The sequence below is a fragment of the Mytilus edulis genome, chromosome 1 (genome assembly GCF_963676685.1).
Source record: "Mytilus edulis chromosome 1, xbMytEdul2.2, whole genome shotgun sequence".
Lineage (NCBI taxonomy): Eukaryota > Metazoa > Mollusca > Bivalvia > Mytilida > Mytilidae > Mytilus > Mytilus edulis.
The window spans coordinates 11,190,375-11,211,851 of NC_092344.1; the positions used below are offsets into that span (position 1 = coordinate 11,190,375).

Consider the following 21,477-nt stretch of genomic DNA (forward strand, 5'->3'; position numbering starts at 1 on the left):
TTGGTGTTATATTTGACAAAGGATGTTAAACACCAATGTATCATCATTATAAAATAATATACTTGTGATTTATTTCATGATTTCATTTCAGTTAGAACAAGTAACTACTATGTGTGAACAAGTCCGACACTTAAGGTTAGTTTGTAATAAAAGTAATTAAAACATTTTGATCTATAATTTAATCTCGTATTAATAATACCTCAATGGAAATTTGAAGTTGCCATGAAACTGGTGTTTGCTGAAAATTAAGCCTCTACTCAAATCTTTTTGACTAATGACTCAATGCATTTTTTTGGTTTTGAGAGCTGTCTGAGCTGTACCTGTATTTCCCTTTTGTAACGGATCACATCAAAGACATCAAATAAGGCGATAAGTCGAGTATGCGGTCTATATAAGTATCTTTATTCTTCAAAATTACATTTAATTTTGGCTTCATATACCATATCATAACAACCGATTCTCTACAATAAAATACAAATACACATTAACATACATCATATTTGTCTTTTTGTAAAGTAAAAATATAACTTAAAACTCTAAAAGCATAATACTAATCAAACAATATGATTCACTTTCTTTCACGCTTCATAAGTAACTTGTTAAATTAAAAAGTTAATTAGAATAAATATTAATTTATAAATACTTTTACAATTCTTAATATTTCTTCTTTAAATAAATATTGTTCTTAAAAATGTACATAAATTATCTCTTACCGATTATGATCTCTCTATTAAAATAATGATGTGTCTCCGAATATCAAATAACTTGCAATGAATAAAAAAACTAGACAACGTAACGTACGTCAAAAGCGAAACGTCATAAAACTTAAAAACGGGAAATATGTTCATGAGCGCAACGTTACATATGCGCAAATACCCAAATAGTATCTACAAGTATTATAAATAAAATAAATAAATTCAGTAATAATAAATGAAGTAACCCAACAATTTGGAATTACATTTCAAATCTAACACCTTTTACCCATCACTGTAATTAAAAAGAAAGGACTGTCATGCCATTCAAATGAGTTATTTGATTTCTTTTCAGACAGAGTTACTCTATGCTTGTCTGTATTTTGTTTTTGGCATTTTGGTTTCTCCCTAGCTCTCTTTGCTATGACATTTTATGAATGCATACTAAGTTATTATAAACCCTATTGATTTAAATTAAGTTTCTTTTGTTTGACATAAGTACGGATGTAAAATGTGGTAGGTGCTGCCATTCTATGCATAGAATAGAGAGAAGTACCAAAGAGCACACAACAGCCCTATGCCACCAGTGTGTCTTCAATGCAACAAGAAACTCCACACCTGGAGACAGGCTTAAGCTGACCCTTAAACAATAATGTATACAAGTTCAACAAAATGGACACCACACTTAACTACAAAAAAAACCCCTAAAAACAAGACTCACAAAGGCTAGAGGTTCTTACTAAGGGACAGGCCCTAAAATGTGGCAGAGTTAAACATGGTTTGGACGTTCTCAAACCGCTTTGTATGCCTACTTTATTAGTTGATGCCATTTGTGATAGATGCAATTTTTTTTTTTATACTTACTTCATTTACAGATGCCAATTCCCTACAGGTCAAAGAAGTATATTAGAAGAGGCTATCAGTGTAGTGTTATCTGACGAGAGGATAGACCAAACGGTCACCACTCTACAGCCGTTAGTGTCGACTATAACACGCTACAATCTGATACAGAAAGAAATCTCATCTTGTACTGATAAGGTAATTAAACTGTCGACTCTCAATTCTATTGTGGCTGTGGTTTTGAATTTCTTGCTTACATTACATCCAAAAAATTACAAATTATCTTTTTTAATGGTTTTTATCAACATTTGTATGCCTCATATTATCAAGGAGGAATGAGGTAGACTTACTTGTTTATATATATTTATTATTGATTTTGTGTCTTTTTCTTCATATTCAAAAAAATGGATACAGTTGCTCAACTTATTGGTTTTAAGGGTTGTACACTCTTTTCAAGAGACAATATCTGTTTAATTTTAGAATTTGAGGCTCCTTTTGGATAAAAATCCAAAATTAGTGTTATTAGATCCTGCTATATAATGTGTGTGGTTGTCTTTGTTTTGAAGACTATGGTTACCTCTCTATGTGAGGCACATACATCATTACCAAAACAACGCAATGATGTAATAAATAGAGAATATCATATGGCTTTTTCAATATCGCATCCGTATCAACCCGAGACACCAATATAATCCCAAGAGCTCTGCTCGAGGGATTATATTGGTTGAGGGTTGATATGGTGTGTGATATTGAAAAAGCCATATCATATACACTTTATTATATACATATACCTCAAGTAGATGTTTTTTATGTAACATGACGTCATACAGATAAGGAGGTTTGAAATGATGCCATACAGATTATAGGTTTGAAATGACGTCATACAGATTAAGGATTTGATTAAGCCTTTGCAACAGTGACTGCAATCGATGACGTGACGTCATACAGATTAAAGGTGTGATAAAGCTTTTGCAACCGTGCTGATATCGATATCATCACGGGTGGCTGATACAGCACGCTTGCCATTGATTGTATTACACATACAATTTATCTGTATTTACTACTAAGTATATAATAAAAATCTATATTGTGTAAAGTTGTATAGATTGTATTCAGGGTGAAATGATAATTAAAGAAGCTGTTCTTGATATGTTATAGGTTGAAGTAGAAAACTTAATTTCCACAAGAAACAATGCCAGACAAGAATATTACGACAAAGCTGATGCATGTATCCAGCAGTTAAAATCGCTACCTTTGGATGAGCGTTCTCAAGCTTTACAGGTATGTTATGACAAAGCTGATGCATGTATCCAGCAGTTAAAATCGCTGCCTTTGGATGAGCGTTCTCAAGCTTTACAAGTATGTTTTCTGTCAGCAGTTCTTCTAGTTGTTTGATCATGTTTGCTAATTAAGTTTGACATCAGCTATGGAATATGAATTACTATTGGCTCTGCAGCTTAAGTTATGCTTCATTAACTTTGAATATTTAGCAAAGCTAATAGGTTATAAAAGTATTGCAATTTCAACATTGGAATTATACTTGTACTATCAAAATTGTCTTGAATACAGGCAAGATTTTTTCTGTGTCAACCCATTTATTAATACTCTTTAAAAGAAACAATTCCAATGGCTTGGATTCCCATCTGTTAACTAAAATTTCATATTCTGTAAAATTCTTTAATATAATTGGTTATAATTGTTAAGCCATAAGTTTTTATACGACCGCAAATATTGGTATCACGTTGTCGTTGTCAGCGTCGTCCGAAGACGGATGGTTTCCGGATAATAACTTTAGTAGAAGTAAATAGAAATCAATAAAATTTTAACACAATGTTTATAACCACAAAAGGAAGCTTGGGATTGATTTTGGGGGTTATGGTCCCTAAGGTTTAGGAATTAGGGGCCCAAAATGGGGGGGGGGGGGGGCCTAAAACGAGCATTTATCTAGTGTCAGTACAAAAAGTTGTGTATAAGTATTTCAATTGTTCTGAAATTGTACCACAATGTTTAATACCATAAGTAGAAGGTTGGGATATATTTTGTGGGTTATGGGGCAAACAGTCTATGAATAAAGGGCCAAAAAGGGGCCAAAAACAAGCATTTTTGTAGTTTCAAGATAATAAATTGGAGTTATCTTTCTTTGTCCAGAATGGTTGTTGAATCACCTAAAACCAATGCTTTATGAAATCTTCTTTGAAAATTGGAGTTATCTTTCTTTGTCCAGAATAGTAGTTGAATCAACTTAAATCAATGCTATATACAATATACAATGCAATATTCACTTTACTACCAACTAATAAATTAAAGCAGTCTTTACCATTCTAGGGTTATGCCCATTTACAAATGGAAAAATTGAAGAATTTTTTAGTTTCAGTTCTCTTAACTTAAGTTGGTCTCAACTAAATTTAATGAAATGTGTATATAATGAAGTTACTATTAATTAATATTAATTTTAAACATGACTGTATGACATTTTATATTTTAATATTTTATTTAAATGAGCAAGTTATTGTTGTTGCAAACTCCATTAGAAATTTGAATTGAGATCATTTTTGGAATAAGGGAAAGGGGATGTGAAAAAAAATTGGGGGGGGGGGGGGGGGGGGGGGGGGGGTTGGTTCAATTTTCCTCATTTCAGATTTCAGAAATTAAAAAGAAAATTTCTTCAGATATTTTTTTTTGAGAGGATTAATATTCAACAGCATAGTGAATTGCTCAAATGCAAAAAAAAAATATTTTAAGTTCAGTAGACCACATTCATTCTGTGTCAGAAACCTATGCTATGTCAACTATTTAATCACAATCCAAATTCAGAGCTGTATCCAGCTTGAATGTTGTGTCCATACTAGCCCCAACCGTTCAGGGTTCAACCTCTGCGGTCGTATAAAGCTGCACCCTGCAGAGCATCTGGTTACAGAAGTCTTTAAAAAGTAATACATGAAATTAATGTTTCATTTTTAGGAAGTTGAAAACCTACTTAGACAAAATTATGGGCCATTTTTTGCTTTCAACGTACATAACAACTTAACATTGGAGGAGTTAGTACCTGGATATAACGATTGGAAGGTGAGGAGATTAAAATACTTTATACATGATGTACTGTAAATTCAAAAATTATTGTGTGCATTTATTATTGCGATTTTGTAATATCAGACTTAAACGCGATTTTAATTTTTACGATTTTAAGAAGTATCCTGTATGGATCATATAAAATATTTCAAAATGCAAGTTTAAATTATTGCGTTTACAACTCTGTTGCATTTTTCGCAATAATAAAAACCTCGCGTTAATTTCTGAATTTACAGAAATATAGTATGAAATGGTTGGAAGTAGTTAAAGATGAAATGAATTCTTTAATAGTGTAACAATGTTTTAATTAGTTTAGAATTTTATTGATAGGTTTGTTTTTGATAATGCATATTTGGGATTAAAATAGTAGCAGGGAAAATGTCCCAATATGAAATTTGTATATTAAAATAAAATATAGGTAATATAAACTCTGAAAAAGAATTAAGTTTAGCCTTACAGCTCACTAAATAAAATCTCTGTGAAAAAAACAAGAAAAAAACAAATAACAGTATTTCATGGTTACTTTTTAGCTCACCTGACCTGAAAGGTCAAGTGAGCTTTTCTCATCACTTGGCGTCCGTTGTCTGTAAACTTTTACAAAAATCTTCACCTCTGAAACTACTGGGCCAAATTTAACCAAACTTGGCCGCAATCATCCTTGGGGTATCTAGTTTAAAAAATGTGTCCGGTGACCTGGCCATCAAACCAAGATGGCCACCATGGCTAAAAATAGAACACAGGGGTAAAATGTATATTATGGCTTATAAATATCTTTAAAACCAAAGCATTTAGAGCAAATTTCACATGGGGGTAAAATTGTTGATCAGGTCAAGATCTATCTGCCCTGAAATTTTCAGACGAATCGGATGACCTGTTGTTGGGTTGCTGCCCCTGAATTGGTAATTTTAAAGAAATTTTGCAGTTTTTGGTTATTATCTTGAATACTATTATAGATAGAGATAAACTGTTAACAGCAATAATGTTCAGCAAAATAAGACCTACAAATAAGTCAACATGACCAAAATTGTCAGTCAACCCCTTAAGGAGTTATTGCCCTTTATAGTCAATTTTAACAGCTTTTTCGTCATTTTTTGTAACTTGTACAAAAATCTTCTTCTCTAAAACTACTGGGCCAAATTTAAACTTACTTGGCCACAATCATAATTGTGGTATATAGTTTTAAAAATGTGTCCGATGACCCCACCTACCTAACAAAATGGCTGACATGGCTAAAATTAGAACATAGTAGTAAAATGCAGTTTTTGCTTTATATCTTTGAAACTAAGACATTTAGGGCAAATCTTTAAAGATTTAAATGTCCATCAGAATAATATCTATCCCCTCACAAATTTTCAGATGAATCCTACAACCCGTTGTTGGGTTGCTGTCCTAAAATTGATAATTTTAAGGAAATTTTGCAGTTTTTGGTTATTCTCTTTAATACTATTACATATAGAGATAAACTGTAAACAGCATAATGTTCAGCAAAGTAAGATCTACAAATAAGTCAACATGACCAAAATTGTCAGAGAACCCTTTAAGGAGTTATTGTCCTTTATAGTCAATATTGAACAACTTTTCGTCATTTTTGTAACTTGTACAAAAATCTTCTTTTCTAAAACTATGGGCCAAATTTAACCAAACTTGGCCACAAAAATTACTAGGGTATCTATTTTAAAAAAGTGTCTAATGACCCCGCCTACCAACCAAGATGGCCGACATCAGTAAATACAGTAACAGGTGAGCGATACTGGCTCTTGAGAGCCTCTAGTTTCAATTTTAAATGAAAACTGAGTTTTAATTATGTTTTGAAATTTCCCCCTCAGAAATTAAGTAAAGATGAACAGTCATTATATTGGTTGTTTTAATTGCAGGAATAAAGAATAAGAATAAGAATGTTATTAGTCTAAAATCCAAACAATAGGATTGTTACTAAAATACAAAACAAGAACAAAAACAAACAACCAGACAGACAGGCATATTAATTACAAAACAATAGACATTAAACACTACAAACATGTAGCATTGAAAGAAAGAAAAAAATATATAGATTATTAATATTAATTATAGTACTATTTTTTATAGTATGCCTCCTCTTTAAAATTATCAATTCAAATAGTATGCTTATATATAACATTATAAGTTGAGCCATCAATTACACAGTTCATATATTGACATTATAACTGTTTCTCTCATTATACATTTCACTTATTTAAGTAACAATGATAAGTAAAATATCACTTACTTCTCAGGAAAATATAAAATCAAATTTGTTTTCGCAGGTTAAAAGAGAAGCAGAATGTAGAAATATAAGAAGTTTAACATCTTCATTTGAAAACACAGTGGAACAGAACATACTTAACTTATCAAAAGTAAGAAGTGTTTACATATTGTGATTAGGCCAGTGTAAGAGGAACCAATTTTAACAAAATTTTATATCTACTTAGAACATGTACTGAATTAACTCATGGTGCCAATTTTTTTTTTAAGCTGATGCTATATGAGCAAGAATTTCTTTTTTAATCAGTGTTAATTATTTGTTTCCTTGCCTAAAAATAACAAACATAAACACGCAAAAGAGTTATGCAGATTTTATTAGAAAGGTTAATCTTATTTTAAATCTTATCTTAAATAATCAGATAACTTTCTTGTTTTAGATGATGAATCTAGATTCTAAAGGAGGATCCCTGACAATGCCCTGGGATGAAATTTTAAACAGATATGCTCAGTTATTGCAGCAAGAAATTTTGTGTACAGATTTGGTAAGTATTTCGCCTGGTATCTTAGAATGATAGAGGTCATTGGTTTTATCACTCAAGACAGAGTTAAAACTTAGATGTTATTTTTATGCCCCACCTACGATAGTAGAGGGGCATTATGTTTTCTGGTCTGTGCCTCCGTGTGTGCCTCCGTTCGTCCGTCCGGTTAAAGTTTTTGGTCGAGGTAGTTTTTGATGAAGCTGAAGTCCAATCAACTTGAAACTTAATACACATGTTCCCCATGATATGATCTTTCTAATTTTAATGCCAAATTATAGTTTTGACCCCAATTTCATGGTCCACTGAACAAAGAAAATGATCGTGCAAAGTTCAGGTTAAAGTTTTTGGTCAAGGTAGTTTTTGATGAAGTTAAAGTTACATCAACTTGAAACTTAGTATACATGTTCCCTATGATATGATCTTTCTAATTTTAATTCCAAATTAAAGTTTTGACCCCAATTTCACGGTCCACTGAACATAGAAAATGATAGTGGGAGTGGGGCATCCGTGTACTATGGACACATTCTCGTATGTTATCTTTTTATCATTAAGGAATAAAATCAAAGACTATTACTTGGGGAGTTAGCATAATGTAGCTTTTCAAGTTTTGATATGTTGTTTATAGTGATTACAAAAAGATGGCCAAGTTAAAAATTGATGATTTTCACCTTTATCTTTCAAGTGTAACAGTCATTCATAAATTAAAAAAAATGGCACTTTATGTTGTTTCCATGCAGTAACTTATTAACTGTTTACCAATGCTTTTTAAATTTTGATATGATACAGGGGATAACAAAGGGATGGTCAAGTTAAATTTTGAGGATTTTCACTTCTACACTTCAGGAGATATTGTTCTTAACAGATTTAAACATATTTTTTTAGGAACAGACGGGTGATGCATCTTTAATTGCTGCAGTGATAAAAGCCATTGTAAAGGAACTGTCAAATGAAATGAAAAATATCAAACATTTTAAAAAGTTAATTGGAGAATTCACTGGCTATAAGGAAGGCATTGAGCCATGGTTAACAGTAAATCCTAACACTGAGGAGCTCAACCAAATAAAGAAAACTATACGAGGATTGAAATCCAAATTGAGGCACAAAGATGCTGACAGGCAGGACCTAGAAGAGGCAGGTTATGTTACAAGTAGTAATAAAATGATTACATCACTGCAAATTAATTAATATTTTTTTGTAGGTGTACAGTTTTGTAGATTAAAAATAAGATGTTTAATACAATTGTATTACTGCTGATGCATTATTTTTCAAGAATACCAATTTTCATGGATTCATAAAAAATGTTTTAGTTGATATTTGAGCTGTGTTTTTGCGAAAATCTGCATAAATCTTCATAAATTTTTACATATTTGGCCCTTCATATGAGCATTTTTATCCACAAAAATTGGTATCCAATAAACAATTATAGTTACTCAGTTTACCTTTTTAGCTCATCTATCTGCCCTGACATTTTCAGATGAATCGGACAACCTGTTGTTAGGTTGCTGCCCCTGAATTGGTAATTTTAAGGAAATTTTGCTGTTTTTGGTTATTATCATGAATATTATTATAGATGGAGATAAACTGTAAACAGCAAAAATGTTCAGCAAAGTAAGATTTACAAATTAGTCAACATGACCGAAATGGTCAGTTGACCCCTTTAGGGGTTAATGCCCTTTATAGTAATTTTTTAACCATTTTTCATAAATCTTAGTTATCTTTTACAAAAATCTTCTCCTCTGAAACTACTGGGCCAAATTTAACTAAACTTGGCCACTATGATCATTGGGGTATCTAGTTTAAAAATTGTGTCTGGTGACCCGGCCAACCAACCAAGATGGCCACCATGGCTAAAAATAGAACATAGGGGTAAAATGCAATTTTTAGCTTGTAACTCAAAAAACCAAAGCAATTGGAGCAAATCTGACAGGTGTTAAATTGTTTATCATGTCAAGATCTATTAACCCTGAAATTTTCAGATGGATCGGACAACACCTTGTTAGGTTGCTGCCCCTGAATTGGTAATTTTAAGGAAATTTTGCAGTTTTTAGTGGAAGAAGACGTCAAGTCTTCTGAAGACTTAAGGGGCTGACCATTGGCATTGAGTCTCCGTATGCCGCATTCATTTCGTGTATTACAATTTCAAAACAACTTAGATTCCTGACACCGATTTTTACACATGATTAGGCATCTGAATCATTTAATTTGTAAATTATGATTGTAAAACAATCACTATCGTAAATATGACCTTTTTATTTATGTAAATTATTAGATTTCATCTCATCCACATGAACGTTATTTGTTTACTTGTAACAGGATGTTTTAACTGTAGATATTTGTATTACGCATGCATGAATTTGGTATCGGGACAACTCGCCCTGTTTACAAGTTCGCCCTTGAAGTTACGAATTTGCAATCCTGCAGACAAGAAGATTTTGTTTTTATATAAATAAAAAGGATATATAAAGTGTTGTCTTTATTCATGGTTTTCCTTTGTCATGTGAATTAGATGCCCTTCGTAACATACATGTGAACCTCCCGTTTAGGAGAAAAAACTCCCGTGTATGAAATTTTTCAGACGCCATATTTGATCATTTCTTACTACTGTACGGGTGTAATTGACACCTGTGTTAAATTTTACCTGAACATCAAAGAAGATGTATAATTATATGGCTTCACTTGACAGCTTGGGTGTCAAACATACTGGTAATCAACGATGTTTACCTCCGGCTAACTGCCGTTGTGTTATCAAAACGATGTGTATTGGGAATATTGAAATACTTTTTTGTTACTTCCCTTTGTTTTATCCTGTTTTCAGTTATTTTGCTTTTAAAAATGTAAATTGTAAAAAGACTATAAATGATTAATATTTTAATCAAATAATCATAAAAGGATGTTGATTAAATGAATTTAAATGATTTTGGACCAATAAAAAAATTAAAATTTATAAATTATTTTAGCAATCTAGACCTCCTTTCAAGGATTAAATTGAAGTTTATATCATAATTTTGTTTACAACAGAATGTTTTTTTAATTAATTTACGATGTTGCAAATATACATGTGGAGCTTATTTCTTTCTTATTTGTCTATACATTTACAAATGATAAGGAGATGAAGACATGAACAAAAATATATACAGATAAGATATATAAATATAATGATTCATTTGCTAGCAGTGAACAATCATTTGTCAAAAACAAAACAAGAAACAGATTCTTCTTATTATTTTATTTTATTCAAATAGAGAGGCAATAATGGAACTATAAACATTACAATTTGATGGAAATTTGAAGAAAAAACACAATTTCTACATCATTTGGTTACATTTATGACAAAATTTATGTCGATAAAAAAACATGATGTTTTGACCATTCAGTACTTAACCCTTTCCTCCATAATGACGCTTTTTGACGCCACCCCCTTCACTCCATAATGACGCCTTTTGACGCCTGTGTAGTACCTCAGTTGAAACACTTTGACTACAAAGTGTCTGCAGTAGACTCAATAAAATTTGTATCCAATATGAAAAGGAATATCATAGGAATATTCTACTTAAATTTATTTAATGAAATATTTGTTTTTTGCAATGCATTTTAATACTTTAAAGCCTATTTTCAGCATTTTATTGAAAAATTCTATTTTGTGTTCATTTTTTACAGTGGGTTGTGATGATCTTCCAGTTAGGTTACCCTCATTTGGAGTGTTGTTCCCAACCTGTTAAAGGTCCATCTTTGTGCATAATTCAAAATTGGAAATTTCAACAAGCATCTAATATTCTTAATCTGGAAAATAAACCCTGGTCTGCTAGCTTCATGTATATTTTTTCTACCGATTTAATATATAACTAGAATCATGCAAACAGACTTAAGGAAAAGGCATGTAAGTTCATCATACAAATATGACACTTTTTCTAGACAATCCAGATCTTGCAAAATACGTCGCTAAAAATTGTAACCTTTAAAATTGTTGTGCAGTAAAAACCCATATGGGAACTTTCAAAAGTTGGCAGGTATGTAACAAGTCTTACTATTTTTATGCTCCAATTATGGGCAATATGTTTTCTAGTCTGTCCGTCCGTCCTGCTTCTGGTTATAAAGTTTATGGTCGAGGTAGTTTTTGATGAAGTTGAAATCCAATCGACTTGAAACTTAGTACACATGTGTTCCTCTTGATATGATCTTCTTAATTACTGCCAAATTAAAGATTTTACCTAATTTTCATAGTCAACTGAACATAGAAAATGATTGTACGGATGGGAAATCCATGTACTTATGACCTTTTCTTGTTTGAAGAAAAAAAATACATTTTAACGATAATGGAACAAAGCAGCCTGGGTAAGTGGGGCTGCTTTTATGGTAATTCAAGTTACCTTTTATTCACCTTCTTCCACTTCAGAGCTATCAGCTCTTTGATTTGTTAATGTCTTGAATATTATTATAGATAGAGATAAACTGTAAACAGCAATAATGTACAGCAAAGTAAGACCTAAAAATCAGTCAATTTTCATAAAATTTGTTAATTTTTACTAACATTTTCCACCGAAACTACTGGGCCAAGTTCATTATAGATAGAGATAATTGTAAAAAGCAAGAATGTTCAGTAAAGTAAGATGTACAAACACATTATTATCACCCAAACACAATTTTGTCATGAATCTATCTGCGTCCTTTGTTTAATATTCACATAGACCAAGGTGAGCTCTAGTTTCACATGTAGGAGGTAACTGGAATGACCTTGTTCATCTTATTAGTATGTCAGTCCATCCTTGTTAAATTTCATTCTTCTTAATGATTTCATATTTGGTTTTAAACTTTAAAAAATGCAGCATTGCACTGATGTAATGACTGAAGTTTTAGAATTGACGTTTTATCTAAATCTCTTAATTGAAGCTCACACCATATTTCATAAATTAGTCTCAAGATTGAAGACCTAAGATTACAATGTAACTGAAAAAAGACATGCACTTAAATTTTAAGGTAACGCATACATGTTAATATTGATTTGTGAACATGAAACCCAATATGTTATTTGACATTTCATAAACATGTTTTATACAAGAACTATAATGTGATCACTCCTTTTTAAGAGGTGTTTATTTAAAAAAAATGATCATGTTTTAGTGATATTGGTATGCTATAACAACACTCCCAACAGACTACACGAAATACGTCGGACCGTCGGACAAATCCGGTGAATAATGGATCAGTCTGGTAAAATTTTGTTGAATTCAGGTTCGAATGTCCGGTGTTTTTTTCTCATGGATTTTTCAAACATTCTAGCAAAATTGCCAAACAATCTCAAATTCATTTTCATCTTTATTATTCATCACAGCGATGTTAATTTTGTTTAACCGCTAGCTTTATGCCGAACATCGCCAACCAGTAATGTGTAAATCCGGGTAAAAACATATCTGTCAAAAACAACAATGGATGCCATCATTGGCACAACCGGAAATGTAAATAAAACCGGATCAGATTCTGGGAACGGATAAGGATAATTCCGGGTTTGCCGATTAAATACAATAAATGAATAAAAATCCAAGCAGATCACAAAATTTAGCTATGAAATATAAACACTAGAATTGAAAACCAAAAGATATATGAAAAAGAAAGAAGAAACAGGAAATAATATTTTATACAGAAACTCTAGATTATGTTTAGTTCACAAACATTGTCAAAATCCAATAAAATGGGACATTACTCTTCACTGAAATGCATTCAAGCAATTGTCACAACTTTCATAACAACATACCCTCTTGTTAAATCATTTTGTTTTAATTTCTGCATTTTGGGGAGGAGCAGGGCACAACAAAGTCATATGTTTGTTGTTTTTTGTCGGATAATATAAAATTAGATGTAAAAAAAATTGGTCTGGTAAAATTTCATTCAGTCTGGTAAAGCTAGGATGCTTACCAGACCGAATGTCCTGTAAAACTAAAATTCATTCGTGTAGTCTGTCCCAACATGTCTTCTATTGACATATGTGTATGATTGGTTTAATTTATTTTACTCCTTTACAGGCAGGTGACTCTGGAGAAGAGGAACTGACAGAAGTTAAATCAGAAATCCAGTCTTTAAAATCAGATCTACACAAAGCACTGCTAAATCAAGAGAAATTTCTGGTTGGTATTTTGTAGTTTTTGAAAATATTGAGTTATTAACAAAATAACCTTTTGAAATAACTCCAAAATACTATAAAACCTTTTAAATATAACACCAACACAATACAAAGCTTTTAAGATAAACATTTTTCTTTTGTTAATATTTTATAAAGAAGATCCATCTTAAAGAAATCAAAACAGCTTACATCAATTTTCATTGTAGAGTTTTTGGGAGAACAAAGGGTCAAATATAGTGGAGCATTGTTCTCTCTGAAATTTAATTTCAACCATACCATATTAACTAGCATTCAACTGAATTGTACATGTAAACTAAATTTCTATTATTTTTCAGCTGGATTTAGCCAAAGCTACAACAAATCATTTTCCTGAACTTATAAGTCAGTTTGAAGACTTAGGAATTAAGTCGTTACTGGTAGGTTTTTAAAGGCAGTGCTTTAAGGCCTGACTTTCAAGTCATGAGGTTCATCTTTCCTTACGCAAATCTTTGCTGGGGGTCATTTTGCAAGAAATAGATCCGGAAATGTTTAAATTTCTCCTCTACTTTTTGTGGTATGTATTGGTTTTTGTTCCTTTCATTTACATTGGGAAATAAAGAAACGATCAGTGTGTATTGTTCGTTTTAAAAATCTGTTTATTAATGTGTCTTTTGCATTATAAGCAGTCAATCTGATTACAAACTATCATTATTCGAATTCCGTGTGGAAAGAGGTCCGTTCAATTTCGAGTACTATTTGCGATCTAAAGATATTTTAAAATCATTTCACTCGTTGATATAACATGATATTATAATTAAAAGTCGACTGACCGTGAATTATATTGCATAATATACAATTTAAAGTATTTCTGTACGTGAAGCCGTATGACGTTATAGTTATTTCGGTCTCAGTTATGTAAAATATGAAATTATCGTTCCTGAATAGGGTTCCACTAATTAAAGACAAGAAGCGTCAAAAAGTGATAAGAAGCGACAATAAAATTAAAATAGCGATAAGAAGCGACAATATAATTAATTTAGCGAGAAGAAGCGTCAAGAAGACTATATAGCGACTATACATAAATAAAAAAAATGTCATTGCAACAACTTATTCCCCATAGATATTAAAAAAAACATGCATTATTTTTTATTATAGGGGCGGTTATAAAACATTTTTTATATTACTGTACATTGATAGATAAAGATATGTTTTTATTAAGAAGAAAGGGATTAGTTTTTATTAGATATAAAAAAAAATATATTTTATGCACACACTAAAAATTGGTCATCAAAACAAAAAAAAAATCAATTTCCTTTTAAAGAATTTATTGAATCAAAACCATGCAATATCATTTCCTTTCTAACAGTGAAATTTTTCTTTTTCATAGGGACATATTTGATAGGTGTAGCTTCACCCTATCACATCAAATGAGAATAGCCTCGTGAGAGAATTACGATTCGCTTGTCCCTTGTTAGTTATTGTCGCTTCGTCACTAAATTAAACTTCTTATCGCTGTTTGTCTCTAAAATTCTTCTTGTCTCTTATTAGTGAGACCAGTCAGTTCCGTCCTTAACTTCCGTTTTTGCACTGCAAAACAATCACACAATTAACGATGCCTAGTCCTTGTTGGTGTGTACCTGAGTGTCATTTAAGAGGAGGACTTGCATTTCTAAATGACTTAATAAGAAGGAAAAGTTGGATCAACGCCTTGGCTCAAACGTAGATTGTCATGTGCGATGCAATCGTAGAACCCATATCAATCAGCTGTTGTTTGCAAGGCACATTTTACTGAAAACGACTACGTTCAGGAAACTATTCATGGTAAAACTTTATTTTCTTTAAGAAATATATACTGTTATTTATATTATCGCCATGCAAGTAAACCAAAGTCTGTTTGCAACCGCAATTATCGTTTTAGAATAAAAAGGGGGGTGAATTCAAGACGTCATAACTTTTGGGATTACGATTCAATATCATCTGTTTGACATTTTTTGGTTAATACTACAATTGTATGGTTTTTCTACAAGAGATATATTATACTGATAATTATTTTAGCAGTAATTATGTAAATTTCGGTTGTAATGACAAGAATTCATGAGCTATGCCACGGGCTTTCTTGAAAAATATCAATGACAATGTAAACAGGAACAAAACATTGACATGAATGATGCTCTCCACCTATGTTATAGTTATTTAGGTATGTGTGTTGCACAAGTCTTTCACAAGTTTCAAAAAAGCTAATGTTATAAAACTTTTTTCAGGGCACATACCCACTTTATAGAGACTTGTCTACTGCCATGCATTCCCATCCTATTTTCATGCACCATTTGTAAGCAAGAGACTGAATGGTTTACAAAATTAAAAATCAGGACGGTGTCCCGTTAAACCAAAAGAACTAAACTGGATGAATATTGTAGGAGAAATCTAGAGGAAAGTTTTGATTTGTGAAATTGGTTTTCCTGAACAGATGTACATTCATCCTGCAGGAAAGATTTATAACTGTCCACCACCAACTGACGAGCTAATGTTGAGCTTCACTGATGGAATTACTCAAACACCATAAATGCCTATGTTTTCAGCACAGATTTCACAAATCATGACACAGCTGTGCATTTTTATGCCCCACCTACGATAGTAGGGGGGCATTATGTTTTCTGGTCTGTGCGTCCGTTCGTCTGTTCGTCCGTTCGTCTGTTCGTCCGTTCGTCCATCCGTCTGTCCCTCTTCAGGTTAAAGTTTTTGGTCAAGGTAGTTTTTGATGAAGTTGAAGTCCAATCGACTTCAAACTTGGTACACATGTTCCCTATGATATGATCTTTTTAATTTTAATGCCAAATTAGAGTTTTTATCCCAATGTCACGGTCCACTGAACATGGAAAATGATAGTGCGAGTGGGGCATTCGTGTACTGGGGACACATTCTTGTTTATACCTGTTAAGAGTCGAAAACTAAATATTATTTTTATATAAATAAACATATATTGTGTCATTTTAGAACTTATATTTTTCCAAAGGATGCATGAATGAAAGTAGTGAAATTCATTTTGCTTTGATATATAGATTTGAATTACAATTGTTCATGTTATTGTAGTGCATATAAAAATAAGGAGATGTGGCACAATGTAAATATATGATATTCTGTGAGTTTATCAAACTAAAGGGGATAAGAAATGGGTATAAGCAGTTACAGGACTGTACTACTGTACAATCTCCAACAATGAGAAAAACTCATACTGTAAAGAGAATTTCATATTTACAAGTAAGTTTTGTTTTTGCATTGAATAATTTTCTTCTATTGTCTTAAAAGCAAATATGGGAAGTGGTTAAAATGCTAATGAGACAGCTTTTATGGCCACCAGATGTCATTGTTACCTTGATTAAAAACTGCTTTTTAGCTCACCTGACCTGACTCATCACTTGGTTTCGTCGTCCATAAACTTTTACAAAAAATCTTCTCTGAAACTACTGTGCCAAATTTAACCAAACTTAGCCAAAATCATCATTGCGGTATCTAATTTAAAAAATGTGTGGTTAGACCCGGTCAACCAACCGAGATGGCCACTATGGCCAAAAATAGAACATACAGGTAAAATGTAGATTTTGGCTTATAACTCTGAAACCAAAGCATTTAGAGCAAATCTGACATAGTGTGAAATTGTCTCTTCAGTGAAGATCTATCTGCCCAGGAATTTTCAGACAAATCTGACAACCCGTTGATGGATTGCTGCCCCCAAATTAGTAATTTGAAGGAAATTTTGCAGAGTTTGGTTATTATCTTAAATATTATTATAGATAGAGATAAACTGTAAACAGCAATAATGTTCTGCAAAGTAAGATCTACAAATAAGTCAACATGACCAAAATTTTAAGTTGACCCCTTAAAGAGTTATTGCCCTTTATAGTCAATTTTTAACAATTTTCATAAATTTTTGTATTTTTTGTTAATTTTTAAAAAATATTTTCAACTGTAAATACTTGGCCATGTTTATTATAGATAGAGATAATTGTAGCACCAAGAATGTTCAGTAAAGAAAGATCTACAAACACATCCCCATCATCAAAAACACAATTTTGTCATTTTATATGTGTCCGTTGTTTAATATGCACATAGACCGTCCAAGGTGAGCGACACAGGCTCTTGAGAGTCTCTAGGTCATTAATACAGGTAGATAACTTTATCATGTTTATACTGAAAAATAATTTTGCTTGGAGGGAGAATTTAAAAAAAGTTCTGTCTTCAAAAGAGTTGACATGTTACAGAGCTCCAGATAAGAATTCACAAATTGGGTTTTTTACCCACCATTTTCTTATATAATTGGGTGATAAAGTTTTTTAATTGCATTATCAATTCCAATTCACCCCTCATGTTAATATCAAATTGGGTTTTTCACCACCAAGCTCCTGAATGTATTGGGTTTTTTCATCAACACAATATTGAATATTTAGGCAATACCAACCCCAGATTTTTTTCATCTTAAATATGTTTCTTTCTTTGTTTAGCTGTTTTATTTGGTTTAGGGTTAGGGTTATTTGCTAGCTGTTTTATTTGGTTTATTCACTGAGGATCAATTATAGGTTTACTTTGTGTCCCGTTCCAAACCTTCTGCCAGTTTTGTATTTTCTCACAAAAACGGATATGTGTATTCACAGGCACTCGTCTTACACCTTTATATAATAAATTCTGAGACCAGTGCCTGTGTGTGTATTCATTAATTAACCGTAAAATGAAAGAAAAAAAAATATACTACATAAACTCTAATTATACTTGAATGATTTTGGTTTATTTAATTTATATAAATCTGGGTTTAGCTGTCTTTTATTAGAACTTTTGGTTTCTCATGCTTTATAATCATAATTGATTTGGCCTTTTACTTTTTCCAACTGATTTCGTTTTTGACGAAACCCTGTGTTTATTTATAGCAATGTTCTCGTTAGAAGGTACACACACACGCCCGTGCTTTCGATGGACGCTTCCTAAAACACTGGCTGAGTCTTGTTATCATAACTTTCCCTTAGCTTTTCAAAAGAAGCAGAAAACATGCTTCTGTTTAATATTTTTACCGGACATTCACTTTCGTTTTAATTCAATGTATACATGTTATGATAAATCTCGAGCAATGCAAAAAAAATATGACTAAATGACACACGCTAATCGGATAAACGCAGAGAAGACCGAAATGTTTTCAAAAACACGTGTACCTATTGAGCAACGGAAAACTCCAACTACATGCAGGGACCCATTTCAGCTACTTGATGCAGGGATCTATTTTTAGAACGAAAGGAAATTTCCAATTATAAATGTTATAAACATAGATTTACGCGACGAATGTAAACAGATTAGGGTAAATAACGCAAACAGTAGCCAATTAAAGGGTTGAGAACTCATGGTTTGGGCATATAATTGGGTTATTGAACCCTGCAATGGGCAATTGCATTGGTTTTTTTATTATTTTTATTGCGTGATCACGCAAATACGCAGCTTATCTGGAGCTCTGTGTTACTATGTACATTAACCATTATGTTACTTGATGTTCTAGCAATACACACAGAAAGGAGACTAGTCAATCTTTGTGAATTATTTTTCATAGGATAGGAGTAATTGAATATGTGTATATAATCAATAATTAAAAATAGTTTTATTTACATTAAAAAGGAAAAGTTCTTATGTCTTAAAAATGCATTTCATGGCGAGGTACAGAAAATATACTGTAAACAGTAGACTATAGATATAGGTGAACTAGGTACAAGAGAACTCTAAATCTTAAATACTACAAACCACCTCTGTTCTATGGAAGATAATGATATAACTGGACTAGAAATACACACAACCTGTAATTAACTGCCTTTACAGCGCTTTCGCGCTTTGATTATGAATACTTTTAATTTAATTTTGTCCCTTTTCACTTCTATATTGCTTCTGACTGAAGAGAGGCCTTTTATTAAATTTCATAAGTTTTACATTGATTACTGTGAATGGAAAAATAAATGTGAAAATTATAGACTTCCCAAAATTTAGCAGAGAATTATTGAACATTTGGATAAACAAACTGCTATGATTCATCTGACCAACCAAAAATAAGCTGGATCAAAATATATTTGGGTAATGTCTGCTATGAGAAATAAACACAACCTTATGAAAAATAATAAAATGATAATTTGGATAAGTGTTTGTGAGTTACCATTAGAAAATAATAAAAAAAGTAAATGGCAGAGTTCCAAATTAGACTTGAATGACCATTACTTTGAAATATCTTTTGATTTAGGTTTATGATGGTTTAGTAACTGCAGGGAGAGAGTTAGAATATTATACATTGTCAACTACATGGAAAGAGGGCATGTATTCTTCACAATTCGCAGGAAATCCAGTCTATTTACAGGTAAAGTATGAACAAAAGTTGATTGAAAACAAATTACAATCTAAAGATGGTTGTTTAATATTGATAGTCGATAGAAGTCTTTTGAATGCTGTGAAGTCATCTTGAAAGGGCTAAAACTGAAAGTAAATATGTTCGCATTTATTGATCAATTTTACGAGATTTGGTGACATTTCATGGCTGAATGACCAAAAAAAATAAAGGAAAAAATATTTTAAATAGTAATCATGGTAATATTGATTTTAAACATTTATTCTTATTATTTTCAGGAAATTTTGAAATTATTTTGCCAGGTGATTAGGTTGTGTATGTCTTTCAGTTAATTAGCTTTAAAGGACTTACGGAAGTAACACTTTTAAATGGTAATGAGAATTACTGTGCCCAGTATATTACTTTGTCAACCACATATACAGTATCAACAATTTCATTGAATTAATGCTTCTCTTTAATTATACTTTACAGGAATACATGGTTGGTGATGCAGATCATCTAGACAAAGAATTGTATATAAAGAATGTCAGTCGATATAAGGAAGTAACATGTAACTGTCCTCAGCTACCACAAGTACAGAGTATATTCTTTGTCAAGGTACATATATTTAAACCTTGATAATAAAGTTTATTGAGAGCCCAAGTATTAGCAATCTGGTTTCAAGATGGCCGATTTTAAACAATGAATCAAATCCTTATGCATTTTTAGTGTACATTTATTTTCTCTCTATTCAGAGCACCCTGAAATTCATATACGCATGCTTCATGTATACTGTGTGTTTCATTTACACGTCTATTGCTTTTCGACTTGTTGTATACAGTAGCTCACAGTTCTACTTTGCCACTTGATTTTGTAAAAATAAAATGCAAGGAACAATTTATTTTTTTAGCATAAAAGTGATTTGATTTGATATTGCAATTTTAAGGAAAGAAGATTGTGAATTCAAATTTCAAATTTATAACATGATCTTGTTTTTACAGAATGAGAGATTAGCCTATGTACAAGTTGAACACCAAGAAGTCATGTGTTTACAAGAAATTGTCAAAGCTCAACTAGACATACAGGTTTGTTTGTTGAAAATCTCAGCACTTTTATGTAAATAGCAAACTCCTTTAAATTGATGACCTGATTGTGACTATCCTTTTTAAAGCGGTTTATTTAAGTTGAAACATGATACATGTACTGTATACCAATACTAAGTAAACAACAATGATGTAAAAAATAGTGTACTACTTGTATCTCTGAAGAACTACTTGTATTTCTCATTAAAAAAGAATACTTTGAAAAAGAAGTCCACATTTTGATGAATTTTCAAATGCATTGTATATTCATAAAGCTATTGTTGCAAAATGACCATTTACATAGATAACGCAATTAGCATGTTTGTTTTTATTTACCAGTTACGACAGAAGATCATAGAAAACCTTGGGAAATCCATTCAGTGTCTGCATGAGGGACACATAATCCACGGAGAAATAAATCCTAGTAATATTGGTTATACAGCTGAGGGAGATATTGTTTTATTATGTCCAGATTTCTCTAAATCTTTGGTAGGTAGAACAGTATAATTTCATATTTTGTTTGTTCCAAATGTAATTACAAGATTGCATATTTTTGCTTGTTATAAAGTAAATTTAGAAAATTCTCATTGATTCAAGA

General features: G+C 31.7%; 1 protein-coding gene and 1 long non-coding RNA gene across 3 annotated transcripts in view; both read left to right on the plus strand.

Annotated features, from left to right (window-relative positions):
* The window catches only part of LOC139523960 (serine/threonine-protein kinase 31-like), a 43,552-nt gene that overhangs the window by 16,667 nt on the left and 5,408 nt on the right, over nt 1-21,477 (plus strand). For both annotated transcript variants that reach the window (XM_071318429.1, XM_071318440.1), the window contains 13 exons: nt 92-135; nt 1,568-1,730; nt 2,691-2,813; nt 4,494-4,598; nt 6,884-6,973; nt 7,259-7,363; nt 8,243-8,495; nt 13,382-13,479; nt 13,811-13,891; nt 19,717-19,830; nt 20,290-20,415; nt 20,799-20,882; nt 21,219-21,368. In XM_071318429.1, the coding sequence (XP_071174530.1) occupies nt 92-135; nt 1,568-1,730; nt 2,691-2,813; nt 4,494-4,598; nt 6,884-6,973; nt 7,259-7,363; nt 8,243-8,495; nt 13,382-13,479; nt 13,811-13,891; nt 19,717-19,830; nt 20,290-20,415; nt 20,799-20,882; nt 21,219-21,368 (1,536 nt within the window). The remainder of the gene's footprint in view (nt 1-91; nt 136-1,567; nt 1,731-2,690; nt 2,814-4,493; nt 4,599-6,883; nt 6,974-7,258; nt 7,364-8,242; nt 8,496-13,381; nt 13,480-13,810; nt 13,892-19,716; nt 19,831-20,289; nt 20,416-20,798; nt 20,883-21,218; nt 21,369-21,477) is intronic.
* Nucleotides 15,051-16,442, plus strand: LOC139523967 (uncharacterized). Its single transcript, XR_011664721.1, has 2 exons — nt 15,051-15,275; nt 15,716-16,442. It is a non-coding gene; the product is annotated as an uncharacterized lncRNA (long non-coding RNA).